This window comes from Seriola dumerili, unplaced genomic scaffold (assembly GCF_002260705.1).
Source record: "Seriola dumerili isolate Sdu_G_001 unplaced genomic scaffold, Sdu_1.0 BDQW01001051.1, whole genome shotgun sequence".
Lineage (NCBI taxonomy): Eukaryota > Metazoa > Chordata > Actinopteri > Carangiformes > Carangidae > Seriola > Seriola dumerili.
Genome location: NW_019175306.1, coordinates 14,014 through 36,368, shown reverse-complemented (window position 1 = coordinate 36,368; position 22,355 = coordinate 14,014). Strand labels below are relative to the sequence as shown.

The 22,355-nt window shown below is 41.8% G+C and overlaps 1 protein-coding gene across 1 annotated transcript; it reads right to left on the bottom strand.

Moving 5' to 3' along the window:
- Window positions 1-50: 50 nt before the first annotated feature.
- Window positions 51-19,657, bottom strand: LOC111237643 (myosin-7B-like). The gene is made up of 45 exons (XM_022766807.1): window positions 19,558-19,657; window positions 19,311-19,414; window positions 18,461-18,604; window positions 18,191-18,347; window positions 18,017-18,044; window positions 17,198-17,291; window positions 16,983-17,075; window positions 16,752-16,815; window positions 16,417-16,515; window positions 16,036-16,139; window positions 15,813-15,951; window positions 14,728-14,846; window positions 14,467-14,616; window positions 13,961-14,131; window positions 13,641-13,820; window positions 12,996-13,128; window positions 12,734-12,810; window positions 12,400-12,487; window positions 12,054-12,171; window positions 11,765-11,888; window positions 11,528-11,664; window positions 11,200-11,370; window positions 10,930-11,014; window positions 10,262-10,504; window positions 10,009-10,185; window positions 9,012-9,157; window positions 8,706-8,796; window positions 8,447-8,604; window positions 7,396-7,627; window positions 6,563-6,689; window positions 6,130-6,248; window positions 5,741-5,937; window positions 5,440-5,623; window positions 5,130-5,295; window positions 4,122-4,246; window positions 3,909-4,024; window positions 3,618-3,804; window positions 1,957-2,166; window positions 1,729-1,854; window positions 1,387-1,477; window positions 1,207-1,286; window positions 617-721; window positions 419-514; window positions 156-299; window positions 51-62 (listed from the first exon to the last, which is right to left on the bottom strand). The coding sequence occupies exons 1-45, from the start codon at window positions 19,655-19,657 to the stop codon at window positions 51-53; spliced, it is 5,811 nt and encodes a 1,936-aa protein (XP_022622528.1).
- Between the last annotated feature and the right edge of the window lie 2,698 nt (window positions 19,658-22,355).

The following is a 22,355-nucleotide window of genomic DNA, read 5'->3' as shown; positions in this document are numbered from 1 at the left end:
CACACAGCAATCAAACATCAGAAACCCACTGACGGAGAGGCAGGAGAGCTTCATTCAGCGATCTGCAGAAAAAAACAATCAGCAGATTAGAAACACTTTTAGATAGAAACATTTCATGTGAGCTACAGAATTAAAATGCACAGTGTGTGACTCACCACAGCAACTTTGCTGGTCTGTTCACGGGTTCTAATCCGCAGCTTGTTGACTGTCGTCTCTGCGATGTCGGCTCTCTCCTCGGCGTCATCCAGCTCGTGTTGGACTTTCCTGAAACGCACTGTGCTGCAGCTCACCTGCTCCTCCTGGGGGACAAACAGAGGAACAACAACAAATCTTTAAACTCAAAATCAACTTTGGCTTCTGTTTGTGACCTCTGTTGTTTTACTTTTAATGCAAGAACATTACAATAATAAGCACTCACAGCGTTCTCAGCTTGTCTCTTATAACTCTTGACTTTGGTCTGAAGCTTATCAATCAGCTCCTGCATCCTCAGCAGAGTCTTCCTGTCCTCCTCTGACTGCAGGATCACAAAGAGAACCAATGATAAACACCGAGAACCAACAGAACATCTGTATGATGTGGACAGAAGCAGCAACTGGATGATGAGAGGTTATCAGACCTGGTACGTCAGCTCTTTCACTTTTCTCTCATAGCGGCGGACTCCTTTCTGGTACTCCTCACTCTTCTTCTGCTCGACCATCAGCTCCGTCTGCAGCTCCCTCACCTGCACACACAGCAACAAACCTTTTTTATTGACCCTGTTTACACCTGCTGAATCTGGATCAGGAGAAACGTGTGCATATACACGGAACGCCTTCTAATCGATCAGAACTCAGGCAGGTTTAGATGGCATCTGTATAGTTTGGCCATGTTCTTAAAGTGACAGTAAAACAGCAGTAACAGCGCATTTAGCGTCTGTGATGTGACATGTTTCCGCAGGGTATCATGGGGAGATTTAAGGGAAATCCTTTAGATTCGATTGGATCTCACTAGCTGCATTTCCATTAATCTGCTTAATGCGCAAATTGAAATTCCAAACTTAAAAAGGACTAATGGAAAAACGTGAGTTTCCAAAAAATCCCTGATACATGGCAGCCGGCCTTCGGTCATTATGTCTGCTCTACTGCTCTACTCAGCATGTTGTTTCTAAGGAGTGAGAAACCATGTTAACACAGCGTGAACAGAAACAGTTGTCAAGTTTTCACTCACTCTTGTCTCCAGTTTAAGAAGCTGCTTCTTTCCTCCCTTCAGCGCGATCTGCTCCGTCTCATCCAGTTTGACCTGCAGGTCTGTCAGAGGCACAAACAAAGATCATTGATCTGCAGGACCAGCAGGTGATCTCTGTGTTTGACAGAGGAGTCATTACCACTATGTGTGTTGTTTTTGTACCTTTTACTGTAGACTCCATGTTCTTCTTCATTCTCTCCAACATGCTGCTGCTGTCCTGCTCCTTCTTCAGCTCCTCCGCCATCAGAGCCGCCTGGAGAGACACATATGCACAGAGTTCACTTAAGTTCTCCAAAAACATAGACTTTACAGCAGCAACACAACTTCAAACTTTCCAAAAAAAAGCAGAACAGATGAGAAGAGAAGGGAGAAACAGCAGAAAAGGTTTTTAAAAGAAAACAAAAAACTGTTCTGTTCCTCCCAAAACACAAGAAAACAATCAAAAAGAAGTAAAAAAAAAAAAAAAAAGAGGTCAAAGATCAGAGGTCAGGACTCAGTACTGACATCAGTGATGGCCTTCTTGGCTTTCTCCTCAGCACTGCGACTCTCCTGCATCGCCTCGTCCACCTCTCCTGTCAGCAGAGACAGATCAGCCTCCATCTTCCTCTTCTGGTTCACCAGACCTGAGTTCTGCAACACCAGGACATCAGTCAGGTAATCAGTCGATCAATCAGTAAGTAAATCAGTCAGTCTGCAATCAGCCTGTGTGTGTGTGTGTTTGTGTGTGTATACCTGTGTAGTGAGCAGGTTAACTCTCTCTGCCACCTCCACCAGCTCGTGTTCAGCCATCTTGCGGGCGTGGTCGGTCTGCTCAAGGATCCCACGCAGCTCCTGCTCCTCAGCCGTCATCAGAGAACAGCGTCGCTCCAGCAGGACGATCTGTTCTCTCAGCTGATTGGTCAACTGGACTTTATCTTCCAGCTCCACCTGCTGCTCCTTAACCTGGAACACATAAAGTTTAAGAATTAAATATCATGCCACGTAGTATGAAAAGCAATGATATAGAATTTTAAAAAATACCAGTAGGGGGCAGACAAACCCTGAAATATCTTCACATCATTAAATTGTTCTTATTAATCTGTTAACAGCCAGATGTTAATAATTTTTCCTGCTTCATGTAGTTGAATTTGACTCTTTCTGATCCCTAAACTTACCTGAAACACCAGGGGCCCAGTGTTGGAAGATGTCCTGCATTCACAATTGTACCTAATTAACCCTTTCACACATAGTGGTCATTACCTTGGACAGCTATTCAAAATCCAATGTCTTGCATATGCCTGGGATTGGATGGTGAAAACACCATAGGCTGCCACCTTGTTGCAAGCAAATGTAAGTGCAGCTAAAAACCCCCAACATCCAAGATGGCTGACGAAACGTCAAGTATGCCCAAGCATCAACCTTTCGAGGCTGAAAAGTGAAGCCAAAAACTACAGTTCTTCCAATGAGTTTTGGTCTCTATAGCTAATTTCTTCCTTCATGACTGTACAGGGGGTGAGTTTTATACATAACTGACCTGTTAAAATTTATTGAGGCTTAAAGTTATGTATAATTGAGTGACAGGTGGGTGAGTGTATGTACTGTATGTGGACAGCCCTTGAAAACACCATAGGCTGCAACCTAGTTGCAAACAACTGTAATTGCAGCTGAAAACATCCAACATCTAAGATTACCAACCATATGTCAGATATGCCAAACACCTTTGGAATATCTATCAGGTGCTTCTATAGAAAGACTCAAGCAGATAAAAATTGTGGTGCTAGCAAGTAACAAGGAACAATATTATTGTTACATTTGTCAAATAATGATTATGTACAAGCAGAAAATTACAATTAATCATGTGTCAACTAAAGTGGACATCATGCATAGTACTGGTTATAATTATATTCAAATCATGTTATGCTACAATTTCACTGATGTTAAAATTTTGTCTATAGTAACATTTTCTCAATAAACCAGTTCATATCTGTTAGAGTCATGTAATTTGCAGGCCAAAATCAATATTTTTATGCTAATTAAGTCTATTGTGTTACTGATATTTGATCATCATGTTTTGTATGTCCTGAAGTCAGATGTAGCCCTGAAACCCACCAGCCTCAGCTCACTGAAAACAAAGAATCTAAACATTACATGTACGCGCAAAAACCAGTGCAACTGTCTGTGTCTCGTGACTTTGTTGTTATTTTTGTTCATTATTTCAATCATCAATTAATCTGCTGATCATTTTCACAATTGATTGATTAATCGTCAATCAGAAAACAGCAAAAAGTGCAGATTATAAATTCCCCTAAGGCAAATGTGATGTGTTCAGATCGTATTTTAGTATTTTAGGTCAGATTTTTTATCTGTCCTTGCTGCCCTAACATTGAGTTTATTGTCTTAATATCTGAGATTACCTGTGTCTGCAGGTGTCTGATGACCCTCTGGCTCTCGGCTGCCTGTTTGTTAGCGTGTCCCAGCTGAACCTCCATCTCGTTCAGGTCAGACTCCATCTTCTTCCTCAGACGAACTGCCTCGCTGCGACTACGAACCTCTGCCTCCAAACTGGCCTGCAGGGTCTCCAAGGAGCGCTGGTGGCTTCGCCTGGTGGACAGGATATTTCATACAGTTTTAAATTTGGTACCTGGACTTGTCAGGTCTTTTACTGACATTAAGACACTGAGTCTGTTACTCTATATATTTGGTACCTGAGGTTGTCGATCTCTTCATCTCTCTCTGCAATCTTTCGCTCTATCTCAGTCCTTATCTGCTGCAGCTCCATCTGAAATTTCAGAGTCTTACTCTCCTCGTGCTCCAGAGTACCCTGGTTGGAAGAGAGTTGGCAGGTACAGTGGTTTAGTTAACTGTCTAGCTGGTGGAGAGTTGACAGATGCAGTATCTACAGCAGGCAAGTCAGTTACCTCTGCTTCCTCCAGAGCTGCTCTGATGTCGCTCTTCTCCACATCAAGGATCTTCTTCATCCTCTCAAGCTCATGGATGGTCTTCCCTCCTTGACTGAGCTGATCAGTCAGGTCAAGGATCTCCTCTAGAATCAACACATTCGCTCAATCAATTTTTCAATCAATCAATATTACTTTTTAGTCCATAACAGTTATGTAAGCTATAGCCAAACCTTTGAAGATTGGGATGAAGTCAGATATACAAGGTTAGTCAAAGTGTTGTGGAAACGCCTGCCTGGATCACCAAGTCTTGTGTTAGAATGAAAACAGACCATTGCTTTGGTCTGATGTGTTGCAGTCGTCCGTTCTGAAACAGTCTGAAACTATTTCTTATAGTTCAGTTCAGCAAAGAAATGGTGTAAAGTTCTGTTTTGATTGCTGCTCTGGTTTTGGTTTATTAAGAAACTTGTTTACTATGAACTGCAAAGTTTTTAAGCTAGCCTGCCACACTTTTGCATTTTTACATTATCTGAAGGCCACCATGTGTTCTCCTACAGCTTGGAAAGGGAGGGGTGAGGGGTGAGGAGGGGTATTCAGTTGGTTGCAATCTGCAACCTCATCACTAGATGCCACTAAATCTTACACACTGGTGCTTAAATGGTTGCAGGTTAACTCCTCAAATATTTGACTACATACATGCTATAATAACATAATGCTATCTCATGTGCTATATATATATATATATATATATTGAGGAGGATCATTTCAGGATGGGGAAGAACCCAAATCCTAAACAAAGCAGGACACACTTGCTATTACATTAGAAAATACCCGCTTCCACACAATGAAGTGTCAGTGTGGAGTGGGAGTTTTTCTAATGAAACTTGTGAACCTACAGCTAACACGGTGGAAAAAATGTAGAATATGTAGGTTTGCAGCTTACATTGGTTTCAAGACCTGACCATAGACCAAGTCCACAAACCTAGTTATCCATGTGGCTGCTATAGGTGAAGGAGAGAGACAGAGTACCTTGTAGGTTCCTGTTTTCTCGTTTAACTGTTTCCAGGTGGTCCAGAGCTTCTTCGTAGCAGTTCTTCAGTTTGAAGAGCTCAGTACTCAGACTGCGAGACTCTCTCTGCGACGCCTCCAGCTCTGTCTGACTCTCCTCAAACTTTACTTTCCAGTCACTCAGCAACTGCATTAAACAAGGAAAAAGCAGTACATGTGTTTGTTTCTGAGCTGCTTTTATTGCCACCATCTACTGGTGGTGAGTTTTGTAGTTAATTTCCTTCATTGTTTACAGCTATATTGAGGGTTATGGGTTGTGTTGCTGACAGACCTTGTCAAAGTTGCGTTGCTTCTTGTCCAGAGCCAGAGCGGCAGCATTTGAGCGCTCCAGTCCAACCACCAGGTCTTCGATCTCTGTCTGCAGACGCTGTTTGGTTTTCTCCAATGAGGAACATTTGGCCTGAGATGCCTCCACAGCTTCTTCAACAGTCTGCAGTTTGACAACTAACTTCTTCCTGCAAACAACAAAATGCAACAAGCAAAAGAAATGAACTAGAAGCACAAAAAGGTTCCTGAAGTGTGATCCAGAGCAGCTGGTGAAGGCGGTAGCAGTAGTAGCAGTATTATCTTACTTTGCATCTTCCAGCTCCTCTATCCTCAGAACAGCATCGGTCTCATACTTGGCCCTCCACTGAACCACCTGACTGTTGGCTTTAGATAGTTCCCTTTGCAGTTCAGCTTTGGCCTCCTGCTCCTCTTCCAGCTGCTCCTTGAGCAGACTGCAGTCATGACGGGAAGCCAGCACTGCGTGAGCCAGAGCTACACGAGCCTGAAACACGCCAAACAACACATCCAGTTTTGAACCTCATACGTGATGCTCTTATCCACAGATCCTTCTATTTAACCCACCTTCATCAAGGAGAGACAGAAATTAGCTCATTTAGATCTAAGTAAATTTGTAAGAATGGTCATGAGTCCTATATACAAATGATGGATCAGAGTAAAAAGGTTTGAATGTTACTTTGCTCTCCTCCTCCAGCTGCCTCTTCAGATCATCAGAGTTCTGGCAAACCCCCGCCTTAGAGCGCTGGAGCTGACCAATCATAGTGTCCCGCTCCTCCAGACGACGGCTGTACTCAGCTGGAAGAACAAAGAGAGAGAAGAAAGATGTCAGGGTAAGTTCAGCCTCCTGCATTAGACCCTCTGTCAGAAATCAGTGTGTTTATCAAACAAGAATTAAGAGAAAATACAGGCTCTGTCCATATCTTCTATCCATATAATTTGTCTGAAAGCTCTTAAAAATTTTTGTCCGTGAAACTCCAAATATTCTCTTTTGAGATTATTATTCTATAGTCTAATGTCATGATAGTTATATTATACAGTGTGTGTGTGTGTGTGTGTGTGTGTGTGTGTGTGTGTGTGTGTGTGTGTGTGTGTGTGTGTGTGTGTTGTACCAGTCTCAGTCAGGGCTCGTGCTTTCTGAGCAGAGACTTCAGTCAGTTGTCTCTGCAGCTCTTCAGCTCTGCTCCTGCTCTCGTTCAGCTGGTCCTCATAAACCCTGCACATCTTCTCCACAGCTCCCTACATCACACACACACACACACACACACACACACACACACACACACATAATGCATTCCTTTACCCTAACCTCAACCATCACCAGAGAATGCCTAAGCCCACAAACACACACTCAGATAATAAATTATAATTTACATACTGCTGATAGAATCTGGTCCAAGTCATTCTGAAACTAAAATGTCATTATAGTTGTTTCAGCTTGGAGACTGAAGATTCATAACAGATTTATATACAATATGATATACAGTATATGATAGTTTCTGGACGAAGTCACATTCAGCTCCATAATAAGTAGGTCCCCGAGGAAAGCTGAAATTATCTTGGCCTGTCCTGATCATCTATGTTCAGAGTCTGAGTTACTGTCCATAGGCCTGTTCAACTTATGATGTGCTTTTTCTTAGCTGGACTGTGTGTTTCAGCTTTGGATGTTTTAGAATCTATGTAGGTCTGCCCTGGTAGAGGGGTTACTTCTGTGGTTTAAAGTACTCCAGAGATTTCATACTGCACTTTCATAAACTCAGGGGACAAATGAGTTGTCACAAACAATGCTTCGGAGGCTGAGATTTCTCCGCTCTTAGTCCCTAGAGTGTGTCAAACTCCAAAAACTCTGGATCCTATGTTTCCCATTATGCAACAGGCTCAGTAGAACTCAACATGACGAGTAAGCTGATGCTGGTAAAACTATTGCTCCTGGTGTAGTTTGTACCTTGGCCCTGGACAGCTGCTCCACATTTGTGGCCAGGTCGTCGGCCTCCAGCCTGAACTCTGTCTTCTCTTTCTCCAGTTTCTGTTTGGCTCTCTGCAGAGCGTCGATCTGCTCGCTGAGTTCTGCCACCGTGTCCGAGTGCTTCTTCCTGAGAGTGGCAGCCATTGCCTCGTGGTGAAGCCCTGCCTCCTCCAGATCCCGACGCATCTTCAGGAAATCTGCCTCTCGCTTCCTGTTTGATATGAAGTTAGTTACAGTTTGTAGTCACAGGGTATGCTCCAGACAAACCAGGTCTGCAAACAGAAGCATTCGTTTAAACGGGGGTTTCAGACAGCCTCTCCTTTAAGGAATTCAAAGTGCACTCAACAGTTCACATCAAAAGAGACACAAGTAGACACTGTTAGACCCAGATAGCAAAATAAATCTGGCCCATACTTGGGCCACATGCTTGGTCTCTTCTGGCCCAGTATACGCCCAGTTCCACTGCCCGAATCTGGCCCATATACAGCATGATTGTAAGATGCTACTTCAACATCTGGACCAATCCTAGTGGACACACAGAAAATCTTTTGGCTGTCAGCCAATACCGGAAAATAACAGCCGGACTCCACCCAGATGTAGGCCAGACTCGGGCTGAAGACCCAGGCATATGTTGGGCACACTGAAACACACTGAGGCCATTAGGTTTCCCTGAAAGATGATTCTAAACAGCCCCAGAAGTTTTCACAGAGTATTTCTACTTTTGTTCAAAAGGTTCTTGGAAATGGATAAAAAAAAGAAATCTACAAATTCTAGTTGACCAGTCAGTGACTCAGTCGAAATCATTTCTGGAAAACTGGAAGTTGCATTAACTGATTGCTGCTGCCATTTGAGGGCAGCTCAACAAACTGAAGACACACTGTTGAGATATTATCAGCTTATCATTTTTATGGTGAAAATCTGCACCCACTCCTGAGAAGAATACCTGGTTCTATAGCTGATAAATGTTGGGTAATATATTTCATTGTTAATCTATAAGTATTAATCCCTGTATCTTTAATGTGATGAAGACCTGTTGAGAGCGATCTGAGCAGCAGAGGCTCCTCCTGCCTCCTCCAGTTTCTCTCCCAGCTCCTCCAGCTCTCTGGCGATGTCGTTCCTTTGACGCTCAGCTTTGGAGCGCCATGCCCGCTCAGCGTCCAGTGCCTCCTCCAGCTCCTCGATACGAGTCTGAGGGAGCAGTCACAACAGCACACTCCTGTAGCAGTAGCAGTGACAGAGATGAAGATCAGGAAACTAAACAAGTCCTGTTCTGGATCTGCCTGACTGACCTGAAGCTCTTTGATCTTCTTCTGAAGCTGAGTGACCAAATTCTGCTCATCCTCCATTTTAGACTGAAACTGACCCAACTCAAAGTCTTTTCTTTAGGGAGGTGTGACGACAGACAGAGAGAGAAAGGAAGAAACAATCGAAACAGAATGAGAAAGTGCAATAGAGATTAGATTAATACTAATATTGGTTATTATTCAGTGATTACTTCTGATTAGTTTCACAATCTTGATTTGTGAGAAAGCAGAAATTCAACCATTTTTGTTGAATACAAGATAAAAACCACAAGCTCTGGATGTGTTTCCTACTTCTTCAGTCTCTCCTCCAGCTCATCCCTCTGGTTCTCCAGGTCCCTCACTGAATCCATGGACAGCTTCAGATCCCCCTCCAGCTTCCGCTTTGTTCGTTCTAGATCCACCCGGACCCTCTTCTCCTGCTCCAAGGAAATTTCCACCTGCATGGACGGATAGATGAGAAGGTGTGAGAAACCACAGACAAACTCATAGAACAAAGTTTTAGATTGTAAAATTTGGACAACCTGCGCCAAGGAGCACCAAAGTTGTTCTGGTGGCGTACCAAAACCTTATAAGACATTTAAGATGGTATCTTACTTCAATTTGTAACCCATCTGAACATTATTTAATGAATGTTAAGGAGGTTCTAGAGGCCCTGTAGATGATTCTTGTTTTCCTGGTTCTGGGGATCTTACCTGTGGTTTCTAACAGTAACTAGAGGGCTTTCAGCAGTAATTAAAGAGGTTCTGGATGCCCTTTAGATGGTTTATTTGGTCTTTGAGGAGGTTCTAGAAGTTGTTTACTTAGTTCTTGTGGTTAATGAGAAGGTTCTAGGGGCCTTGAGGTGGTTCTTTTGGCCAGTGAGGAAATTCTACAGGTTCCGTAGGTGGTTCTAAAGGTGGTGCTGTAGGAAATTCTAGTGGGTTCTCAGGAGATTTTAGGGAAAGATTTTGGAAGAGTGCATTAGAGATTGCTATCCATCACCATCATCAAAACAAATGAGGGAATATCAACAGTCAGGACAGGTTGGTTTTTCATGTACTGTAGTTCACCCATCTGTAACCAGTCAAACTGAATCCAGCATCTATTATTAGTCTCCATGGCGACAGTAGATCTTTTAGAAAGACAGACATGTTAGTAGACTTACAAGACAAATGTAAATCACACAAAACAAATCATTCTCTAAAATTGTTCCAGTCCATCATGTGCACAAGCAGCTGAATCATTTTAATGTAGGTACACTTTCTGTTTGTCGATACAGCTCAACTTAGATACTTAGATCTTTTCTTACGCTGTCCACTTGCTGCTCGAGTCGAGCTTTCGCCTTGGCCAGCATGTTGACTTTGTCCTCCTGAGCCTGAAGGTCATTCAGGGCCTGCTGGTGAGCTTCCTGCAGCGCGGCTTTCTCCCTGCTCAGAGACGCTATGGATTCATCCAGAACAATCATCTCCTGAGACAGGTTCTTCACCTGGACAGAAAGAAAAACTTATTTAAACTAATCTGTTCTCACCATCACCAGAATGAGGCTCTTCAACCTGACGCACCTTGTTCTCCACTCCATGCCTCTCTTTCTCCACTTTAGCCAGCGTCATCTCCAGATCGTCCACGTCTCTCTTCAGCGACATCACCTCTTCCTCCAGCTGCCGTTTCTTGGACGTCAGTGTGGCGCTCACCTCCTCCTCGTCCTCCAGACGCTCCTGCATCTCCTTCAGCTTCGACTCCAGAGAGATTTTGGATTGAATCAGCTGATTGCAGCGGTCCTCTGCGTCTGCCAAGTTGTCCTGCTCCTAGATGATTAGGATGCAAAAAACATAAACTTTCGGTTTTTGGGGTTGAGTTTTAAAAGGTTCATTTAAGTGAAAAAATGGGAGAATTTTCTTAACCAATAAAAAAAAGATTTATCCTGGAGATACAAGGTTTACACTGCAGAGCAACAAACAAACAGCCTAGGGGCTGTATTTTTGGAGTTTTCCAGGGGATGCTAATGATTCATTAGTAATGACTGCAAGACTGATTATTATTTCTTTTTTACTTAAGAGGTGAGGACACCATCCAATGTCACCAATAGCAATGTCTTCTCTCTGCATTTACATGTAAACTAACATGTTTTTCCTGAATGAGAAAAAAATCCAGATGTAGGACACATGTTAATACCAGGTGGAACAAGGATAAAGAGGATTTCCAAACATGCATGTTCGGGTAAGTGACTTACAGCTTGGAGCTGCAGAGCCAGGTCGTTTTTCTCCTGAACCAAAACCACCTGCTTCTCCTCTGCCTCCCGACGTTTCACCTCTGATCTGATGGAGAAAAACACAACAAACCAAAAAGACAGATAAAAAAACCATGGAGTAGAAAACAGAGACATCTTCTGTCATGGAGACTGCTGTTATTTTATTTTCTACTTACAATAACATCGAAAATGTCTAAAAACTGCAAAGAAGATACAAACAGCCAGTCCACCACTGACAGGCAGGTGACAGACCTGTCGAAGGCCTCTTTCAGTTTGGCGAAATCTTCTTTCAGAGCAGCCAGTTCTTTCTCCACCTGGGCACTCCTGAGCAGGGGGCGGAGCTTATAGAACAACATCATCCATGGCCAAGTCCTCACAGAGAAGAACGCTCTGAGGTTGAACTGGATTACCATCACAGCATCTCTGATGAGAAGAATTAAAGACCACATCAGTATTTTTAGCGAATTACAATAACTCTCATGAAAGACACAATTAAGTAGATAAACTGGATGCAAAACTCTTTTAGTGTTATTTTTTACATTATCCTTTATTCATCCTATCCTTTATTCATTATATTAACCTTCGCAGCATCATCTTCTGTCGTTCCATCCTCATCAGCTTCCCTCTGCACATGGCCTGGACAGTGGTGAGGATCTGAGACAGACGGGAGTCCCTCATGTCCTCCAGTTGACCCAACAGACCCGCCTTAAAAAACACCTGAGTAGGATGAAGTGGAGATGAAGAAGATCATGTTTAATCACCATCTTAACTCTGGGAGCAGAAGTAAGCTGTAGGAACTGCAGTATGTGTGTTGTACCTTTGTGTGTCCGAACTTGTACTGGGTGTGGTCTATGTCCAGAGAGCCCAGCAGCTTCTCTACAGCCTTCCTGCTGTCCACAAACGAATCCTCCGGAATCGCAGAAGGATTCAAGATACGATAACTGAGAAAACAGAAACAAGTTCACATGGATCACTGAAGAGTAGCAGGTTATAAAACCAGGACTGTGGCTGCTGCTCAGGCTCCACCTGAGGCATTAAAGCCTGGATCAGTACATCAACTAAAAAATGAAGTAGTGTTTCTGTGTGTGCTTAGGTTTCGGACTCACCGCTGTTTGAACTCAGCGTACAGGATACGGTTTGGAAAGCCCTTCCTGCAAATCCTGATACCCTCGAGGACTCCGTTACACCTCAACTGGTGTAGGACCAGAAAGTTATCCATCACACCTGGAAATCAGACAGGGGCACTTGAAACATCTTCAACAGTTTTTTAAAAACTCTTTTCTTACATTTTATTGACAAAACAATCAACAGGCAAGGAAAGGGGGAAGAATCTACAATATGGAAAGTTGTCACTCCAGTTTTCATTTAGTTTCCTGGTGTATGATGAACATTAAATACATGCAGGGCTGCTAGTGAGGCTACAGATGTTTAGTCCTGCTGTAGCTGGGTTACCTGGATTCTTTGTCTCATTAGGGATGATGCAGCGGACAAAATGAGGCTGAGTGCTGCGGAGGTTAGCCATCAGCTTGTTTAGATTCTCCTGTATTCAAACAAGACAAAGAGTTGGAGATGTCTGTTTGGCGTGTCAAGAGCCTCAGCCAATCACAGTCAAGTCGAGGTTTTTGCTGCTTTCTCTAAGTGAAAGAGATGGCAGCAAGAACCATGACCCAAGCTTGTTGTACTCAGTAGTAAGTATACAGAAAAAGTATTTGTTTTTTGTTTTTCAATCTCCTTCTTAATCACTTTATTTTGATCCTGAATCACAGGTAGGAAAGGTCCAACTCACCTTGTGTAGCTGTGAAACTGTCTGGAAGGACGCTGCTTTCCTTTTCCTGTGTTTGGTTTCAGCCTTCGGATCACTGGCTGAAACAGCAGCACAAACAACCCTTGTTTACATAGCATACACGGAGTCACCACACTCACTTGTACTTCTTTCTTATGTGTTTTTCATTTAAGGTACGCAGGTTTATTCCAATTTGGAGCCTCTAGATTCTATTTATTTGTGACACTATATGAAACTACTGAATACTGTCTCTTTGTCTAGTTACCCATCTCAGAGCTGATGTAGTTCTCAAAAAGTCCAGCCATCAGTTTGTTGGAGGATTTCTGGAACAGGGCCACAACCGTCTCATTCAGAGGATCTCTGTTCTTATCCAGCCAGCCTGTGATGTTGTATGGCACCTGCGATGAAAATTTTTTTTTTTAATTCCTTGTTCTCCAAGAGGTTCTATAGATTTAACTCTGCACAGAGAAAAGTTTTTTTTTCAGTCCTGCTGTCCTATCCTGTAGTCTCTTTTGTGTTAGTGAGCGCCAATCTCATGGAGTCCCCCTTTAGGATCTACCGGCTAGGATTATGGAAACAACATAATATCTTATCATATTTATGCAGACGACACACAGATTTACATGTACCAAGGTTTCTTCATTCAAACAAAGATAAATCAGAAATAATTGTTTTTGTTGCCTAAAGCAAGAACCACAAACTTTTCTAAATTTTACAAACCAAAAAAACAGCCCAAAAATATGACCATAAAAATACACCAAATATTAAATGACTTACGTCTCAGCAAGAAAATTTGTGGAAATCAATTCATCTGTAATAAATATTGGTCAATTTTAGTTGGTGCCTGACTGCGCAAAGAAACTCAAACATGAGCAGGACCAGCAAAGGAATGATACGAGCTAATACCCACCACTCCAGCATAGTGAACCACTTCAAAGTGAGTCTCGTATTTACGCTTCTTGTCTGGCCTTGGCCTCTGGAAGTTCAGCGACTTCCCCAGATGGTTGTCGTAGAGTTTGGTTTTAAAGCTGTGGTCCGTGGCCTTGGGGAACATACACTCCTCTTCCATGATGGACAGAATACCCATTGGCTGCACACAGAATCATGATTACACATGATTATCTTGTTGTATTTTTATATCAAATACAATTTTTCATCCTGGAGAACAGTGAGACAGCCGATTAATCATCCCATAGTATTCCTGTGTGAGCAGACTCCACACAAACACACCTTCTCTATGAGGTCTATGCAGGCCTGTAAGTCCAAACCGAAGTCTATGAAGGTCCACTCTATCCCCTCTGTCTTGTACTCCTCCTGCTCCAGGATGAACATGTGGTGGTTGAAATACTGCTGCAGCTTCTCGTTGGTGAAGTTGATACACAGCTGCTCAAAGTTATTGAACTGCAGAAAGACAGAAACAGTTTCATAGTTGTGTATCATAGACAGAGCCGCAGCCAAGATCACACTGGTTCCAACTTGCAACATCTGGCCTAGCTGCACGAAGTCTGTCTGATTTACATGTTGTGGTTGGTGGCAAACAAGCTGTCAGACATCAGTCCTGTAGTCAGCCCCACTATGAGTTCATGGTTAACTCTTTCTACACATGTCCGATAAACAAGCTACATGTGTATGAGACAGTGAGGTGTTTGGTAAATTATTCTACATCTTTTGATATTTGGTATGTTAGGAAATGTCTGGATCTTGACCAGATGTCTCTGACCTTCTCTCCTTTTTACCTCAAAGATCTCAAAGCCAGCGATGTCGAGGACTCCGATGAAGTACTGACGAGGCAGAGCCGTGTATAAAGACAAGTTGATACGACTCACCAACCACTTAAACATACGGTCGTAGGTGGCTTTGGCCAGGGCTGCTACTGCATAGTTAACCTACACACACACATAAAATGGCCAGTTTTAGGTTCATTGACAGTTTTGACAGTTAATATGCTTGAATACAGAAAAAAAAATTGTTGCTTGATTGATGAATTAATTGGTTACCTGTTCTACTGTCTGTCCTTTCACAATTAACTCATGTCCAACTTTGACGCGGGGATTCAGGAGGCCTTTCAGCAAGTCAGCAGAGCTAATACCCATCAGATAGGCTGCCTTATCAACACCTAAACACACACAAAACATTTCATACACATACACAATATAATATGTTACACCATATCGTATCCAACATTCAACAGTTGTAATGGGTGATGTAGAGGTTGTTTGCAGTAGGAATTCTAAGGTATAGGAACTTAATTTGATGATATTTAAAACAGAAAAGTGAGATAAAACTTTAGTTATAGTATAGGTAAAGAAATGAAAGGTATTTTAATGTATTTTCCACTTTTGTTTATATTTGATTGATGAAAAAGAATCAAGTCATGGAGCTGTTTTCTTTAAGATCTATGCAGATGATGCTGTTATATATGTATGTCCCCGATAGAACTGTTTCCTCACTTTCCTCCCAGTTGTTGCTGTGTTAATATACCAGCAGGTTTTGAAAACTCTGGTCTATTGAACAGGTTTTGGAAGTAAAGCATCTCTGTATAATGTTGTATTCCCGCCCAATAACATGAGAACCATGTCTCTATCATGGGCAGCCTTTACCGCTTTTAAGATTTATTTACAGACCATACAGATAAACATTGTTACATACAGATACGCAATGCGACAGATGTATAGGGCATCAAGCTGAATCTAATTTGCAGCTGCTGACCCTGATTAGGCTTTTTAATGCTTGATAAAACAACCAAACAAATAAGTTGATAAAACAGAGTCAGGACAAAAATAACAGGACAGATAAAAACAAATTTGTATACTTGTATGCATGTGTGTATGTGTGTATGCAGAATCATATATAAGTGTGTGAGGAAGCTGATAAGAAAAGAGGTATCAATTTCGGACAGATGTGTTTCTCTGTTTGGGAATTTCTTATCCACACAGCAATGGATCATTACTGGCATCATTGTAAACTCAAGTTGAAGCAGTTGTTAATGAGTCATGTGTTGTGGTTGTGGCTATCTTAAAAGTTATAATAGATGACATTTTATTTGAGTAGATTACATGTTATAACTAAAGGTGTGTCTTACTCTCAGTGCCGTCGGCCTCAGCTTGCTCCTCTCTCTGTTTCTTCTTGAACCTCATATTTCCAAAGTGCATGATGGCCCCAACAATCTTATAGCAGCCATACTTCTCCTCTGGCGTGAAGCCCAGCGTGTCCATGGCGTGCTACACAAGCACACACACACACAGATTAGAAATTGTATGACATCAGAACACCATGTGTCTTTCAGGGATGAGTGTGTTTCTTACGTCAGTGAGCTTCAGCTCTTCTCCGTCATTGATGCTCTCCACTTTGGTCACACCCTGAGAGCAGAAGTGGTAGTCGTAGGGGTTGGTGGTCACCAACAACATGTCTGCAACACAGACAACCACAGAAACAACAGCATTAAATAATATTTCTTAATCATCCTGGTTAACCTTCAGAGTAGCTATAATCAATAATCCCAGTTGCAAAAAATGTTAAAATGTTAACGAGAGAAGAAACTGTAGTTTTAACATCTGAATTATAATTTTAAGTAATATGATTCCAACTAAGATTAGAATTCATTTGTAGTTGTGTGTGAGTGTTTATATAATAATAACATCAGTATTAATATAAACAGTAATAACATCAGTTATAGGTGGGGTTACCCTGCAGTTCTGGCTTGTGACTGGACAGGATCTGGTAGTAGATGTGATAGCTTCTCTCTCCTGGCTGCTGGAACACAACTCTGGACTTCTCTAGAAGATCTGATAAAAGACACATATAAATACACACAACTCTACAACTTCACCAACACAACAGTCTGTTGTCCTGTATGAATGAATGAATGAATGAATGAGTGGCCACTTACATGACCCATCTATTTTTAAAATACAAATGTAATTTGAGATTTGCTGCTTTATCACAAAAAATGTCATTATTAGCTGTTGAGTTATTAGCTGTCATTAGAGCTGTTGTAGTTTATTGACACAAACACACTCACAGATGTCGATGTCAGCAGATGCCAGCTTCCCTGTCGGCCCAAAGTGAATTCTGATGAACTTTCCCTGAGACGCACAAACACAGACCCACACTCATTATAACACAATACTATGCAAACTTAAACAACAGGTTACAGTTTTTTTCGCCTCCAATAAACTTCAGGTGAACAGATTTTTGCTAAGAAATGTGGATTTCAGGAGGAATGATTACAGCAAGACTTTATTAAACTCACAAAGCGAGAGGAGTTGTCATTGCGGATGGTTTTAGCGTTGCCGAAGGCCTCCATGGCCGGATTAGCCTCAATGATCTGGTCCTCTAAAGACCCCTGAACACACACACACAGAGGAAAGGAGGTTATTGTGTCACTGTCTTCTAACATACAGTAACATTTGTTATCACACTGCAGCAACAAGATGCTAATAAATAAAAGTGGAGAAGAAGACTTACTCCTTTCTTCACATTTTCTCCCAGTGCAGCGACGATGGCGAAGTACTGAATCACCCTCTTGGTGTTGACGGTTTTCCCTGCACCTGACTCACCACTGACAGACAAGAGACCAGAATTCACCCAGGTACTGTTAGAAGTTAGAAGTTATCAAACTTTTATTTTTTTAAGGTCCCACATTTTCCTCTTCTCCTGTGTTTTATTTGAAGTGTTGATCTATAAGAAGATTTCTTTGTGGTTTTAATAACCAAAAATCATCTCAATGTAGCTTTACATCTCCTCTCTCAGGCTTCTCTCTGGAGCTCTAGTAACAAACGGTCAGTTAGCCAATCAGAAGAGAGGAGGCTCTGATCCTCCCTCCTGATTGGTTTTCTGAGTGATATAGCAGATTTCAAGATGCAAGGTTGGATGTTGGGTCCAGGTGGGTGGGGCTTGGGGCATGAGAGCGGTGACTGCTTTGTTGTGACATCACAAAGTTCCAGAAGTCCTGTTGGGTCATTTTAAGGCTCAGTTTCTGAATACAGGCTGTGTGCATTTCTCTGTGGAATGAGACATGTGGAATGAAACATCTACGTTTGTACTATATGGGACCTTTAACACACCTATCATCAAATCAAAATAAATCACAGCACCTGCATCCATCATCCCTGTTGACACATAAAGAAACCAAAGCACACAGATGACGTGAATAACTATGATTATTTCATAACATCACATGTGGAGGTCTGGGATCTAGTGTCGTTGAAGTACGATGTTACATTTTTTGGCTAAATTGCAGAATTTACAGTCTTTGATGTTACAACAGCTGTGGCTCTGACTTACGTGATGAGCATTGACTGGTTCTCTCGATCTGTGGAGGGAAATGAAGCCACATGAAAGAACAGCAGCAGAAGAAGTAAACATCTGACAGCATGTGGGATAATTCTAACAATATGGTCATTAGGTTGAGGTCAGTATGTGGCTGATGTACGAGGTCAGAGGTTAAAAGGGACTCACTCTGCAGCAGGTCAGAGTAGGCGTTGTCAGCGATGGCGTAGATGTGGGGCGGGGTGTCTGCACGACGCCTCCCTTTGTAGGCTGTTACTACCTTAGCAGAGTATACTGGCAGCCACTTGTACGGGTTAACTGTGACACAGAACAGACCCGAGTAGGTCTGACACAGACACAGAGTTAGAAATGAAAGTTTGATAATAACAGTTTCCAATGTGCAAAGATTTGGAAGTTTTTTTATTGAAATGTGTGAACGATCAACTTATAGATACTAACATAGATCATCCACATGCTGTATCTCCTCCTCAGGTTGAAGAGGACTGAAGCCTCGTTTAGATGAGTCAACATGGCCATGTCCTCTAGCATGTCAAACTTAGGAGGGTTCATGGGCTGGAGGTCATCTTCTTTTACGATCAGAAACTGAAACACACACATATACAACATTGAGGTTGAGCCTCTCAGAGCTTTAGGTCAGTGCTGGTGCAGAGCCACTTCTGCCTGGGTGTCTTTGGAGAACCGGCCTGCATTTCGACAGGTTTGGGAACCAAACATTGAGTAGTGGTTTGCGAACAAACAACAAACCTCAAAAGAAGAAAAAGAACATTACGTCGCAGAAGTTGGGGCGATTTCCGTTGCTCTGTTCGCTTATTATAAATTCATTACATAATTCATTACATCCTGCATAACTGCTGCTGCTTTTGCTCGTGTTTTCTCAAAATGATGGAGAAAAGCCAGTGTTAACAGGTTGTAGTATAAATGACAAGTCTAACTTTTTACAAAAAGAAGACATCTGAGGATTTTGACTCAGCTAGTATTGCCTTTTTACATGTCTTTTACTTTGAAAGGCAAAACAGTGAATGCTTCCAGGTCTTGCACTGAATGGACACTCACATGAGGATTGAATTTACTATGTCCCAACACCTGAGTGAACTAGACCTACTAGACCTACATTTGATCAATACACTGACATCATGATCTTTAAAGTCAATGTTTTGTTACATACCAAATGAAACCTAACGTAGTTACTTCTGTTAAGTGAAGAGGTGCGTGACATATTAATTGACAAAACAAGTCTAAATGAGTAATTAAATGACAAATTAACTGACTGACTGACTAACTAACCCACCCGTCCGTCCTTGGTCTCCACAGTGGTCTTGTCTCCATTCAGTTCTCTGATCTCCACTTCAGTGTACGCTTCAACATCATCAGGCATCCAGACACGCTTCGTACCTGAAACGAATGAATTACACACATTTCTATTCAATATATTTGTACACCTATACAAACACATATAAGCTCATAGTTCTCATGTTAATTTAAAAAACACAAATAATTAAAATAGTGTGTGTACATATTTAAATGTGTGTATGTACCATCAAAAGCCTGGGCCTTTGCTGCCAGCTGCTCCAGATTGGTGAGACGAAGGTAAGAACCAGCTTCTCCAAACTCTGCCATATCCAGGAACCGAGACATCTGAACAAGAACACGGATACACAGGTTCTCTAAATGTGCATTCTGTAGCAGTCTGAGTTCAAGATCATAGTTTCTTTAATGTCTGTGGCATTTTGTGCGAAGACGACCACTACGTATACCCCTACCTCAGAAGTGACCTTGTTGTTTGGAATAGTTTCTATCACTCTTGAAGAGAAGCCTGGCCTTGAAGAACCATATTATATACCTTAATAAACTATCTTGAGGATCAATCTTAGAAAAGACCCATGAGATTCAAAGAACATGTTTGAAGAACAAAGCAACAAAGTGTGATTTCAAAGACCATTGAACTAATTTGAAAAGCACTTGAAGAACAAATGTTTAGAAAAACATGAGAGAAGAAACCTCTGAAATACAGATCTGAAGAACAATCAAATTTTTTTTAAGAGCAATCTTTACAAACAACCTCAATGGAAAACCCCTGAAGAGAACAAGCTTGAGTACCAGCCTTGATCGATCTTGAATCTATCCTGGAGAACAACAGATTCAACCAGAGCTCAGTCTGGATCTTTATGGTCACGTTGCCTTCAAATTTGAGTCTGGATTAAAGTTTTTTACATGCTTGGTGATCAAGTGCTTTCCCTAAGGAGTACAGTGACTACTGACAACACCATAAGCCTCCTCTTTATAGTAACAATGATAACAGTAGAGCTTCATGGCTCAGACACACAGTACTTGTTATTAGATACACTCAGTGTTGGTTTGAGTCCACACATGGGATTTGTTTGTTTGTTTGTTTACAATAACAAAAATATAAAATATCACCAGATCATTACTGATATAAAACACATTTCCCCAGTATCTCACTGTCCAACAATCATTCACCTTCTTTATTTAGCTGTAAAACCTAAACACAGACCTAAACTACATGATGATGTCAACAAATTGGCATGGCAGCCATTTTTACAATGTTTGGCCGACCTCAACACATTACTCAGGATTTCTGACAGAGTTAACAGCTGCCACATCAGCTCAACAGGATCCATGTGTCTCCCCCTGTATTATTTTCTTTCCATTCCTGAGTTGAGACGTTGTTGCACCGACATAGAAACTGCCTGGACAAATGCTAACAGTAAATATAACCATCTGATCATGTTGTTAGACAGCAGATGTTGCTCTTTGTGAGTGTGATCATGCCTTAACTTGGTATTGGAGAAAGGATGATGGCCTTTATCCTTACTTTTCATAATCAGGACAAACAAAATCCACAACCCTGAAAATTATAATTCAGTAAAAAAAAAATGAAAAGCAATTTTTATAGCCAGGTTAACCTATTAATTATTAATGGGTCCTGGGCCCATCCATCCACCTCTTACTCTCCATCCATGGTGACCATGTTAGCACCGTGTTTCCATCAAGTACAGCAGACTTTACATGACATCTTCATTACTGATCATCAGAAGAGAGGAGGCTCTGAGCCTCTCTCTTCTCGTTGGCTGATTGTTTTCTGAGTGATCCAATAAAAATATAGCAGATTTCAGGTAAACACTTAGTACAACCAAATCCTGCAAGGTTGGATGGTGGGCCCAGGTGGGCAGGGACTGAGGGCGGTGACTGCTTTTATTGTGACATCACAAAGTTGCATAAGTCCTGACGGCTCGTTTTAAGCCTCTATTTCTGAATACAGGGTGTGTGCATTTCTCTGAGGATTTAGCACTTTGATACACAGTATTAATATAGAACCTAGACCTGCTTTATAATCATAAAAACAAGTTTTCAGGCACTTTAAATTATATTTTGACATGTGGCCCCTGTACAAGTCAGGGCCACAAGATCAGTTATTAATGCCTTTGTAACAAATGTGCATTTAACAATGTTACTGGATGGAGTTTCCTCCACAGTAGACTCATGGGTACTGTAGTCTTTAGAGTCATACTTGAGTTTGAAAGTTGCAGCCAAAATTTAATTTTGATGATGTAAATGTTGTAAACCTTAGACATGATATGAAATTCACAAAAAAACTGCATCATCAGGGTTGTGTACTCACTCTGCCGGGTTGGTCTGGTCTGGTCTGGTCTGAATCTCTTGGTGGTTTTAGTGTCTTTGTCACAGCGTAGTTGGTGAGGATGTGCAGAAGAACAGAATAAGTGAGTTAACAGAGCATCACCTCACTTTATAACCTTTCTGTGAAGGTCACAACACCATGTGACCACCTCTCCTTCAGCTGATTGGTCGGACCGGTCTGGTTAAACGGTCATAAAAGGCCTGCTGTGGTCAGGATGGAATCCCAAAATGAAGTAGAGAGTCAGAACTAAAGCCCACATCTGCTCCCCCTCATCCCTCTTTTCTCTCCCTCTCTCTCACCTACTGTATCTGTGGGCTATCTATGGAAACTCTGTGTTTCTGTCCATCTCTATTTCTCTGCCATCCATCCGGACTATCTATGGTCACCAAACCCCCATTTCTTGCTCTCATTCTCTCTCTGCACCTAATTCTTTCATCCTATTTTTGTGTTTTTGTCCATTATGTCTGGGATATGCCACTTCCTTAGTTACTACTGCTATGCCTGTCAAGCTTAGCACAGCACAGCACAGCACAGCACAGCACAGCACAGCACAGAACAGGAGCAGTTTACACATTTACCATTTTAAATTCAGAGTAATTTTTGAAATAATTGGTCGTCAGTTTCAGACAGAAGCAGATTTTTCATTGTAAGGCAGTGACTGTTTTTGTTAGTATT

Coding starts and splice junctions, on each gene's coding strand:
- LOC111237643 (XM_022766807.1), bottom strand. CDS start 19,657: ATGTCTCGGTTCCTGGATATGGCAGAGTTTGGAGAAGCTGGTTCTTAC. Junction 17,292..18,016: donor AACCAGTCAATGCTCATCAC/GTAAGTCAGAGC, acceptor CTTGTCTGTCAG/TGGTGAGTCAGGTGCAGGGA. Junction 7,628..8,446: donor GCTCAGATCGCTCTCAACAG/GTCTTCATCACA, acceptor CATATCAAACAG/GAAGCGAGAGGCAGATTTCC.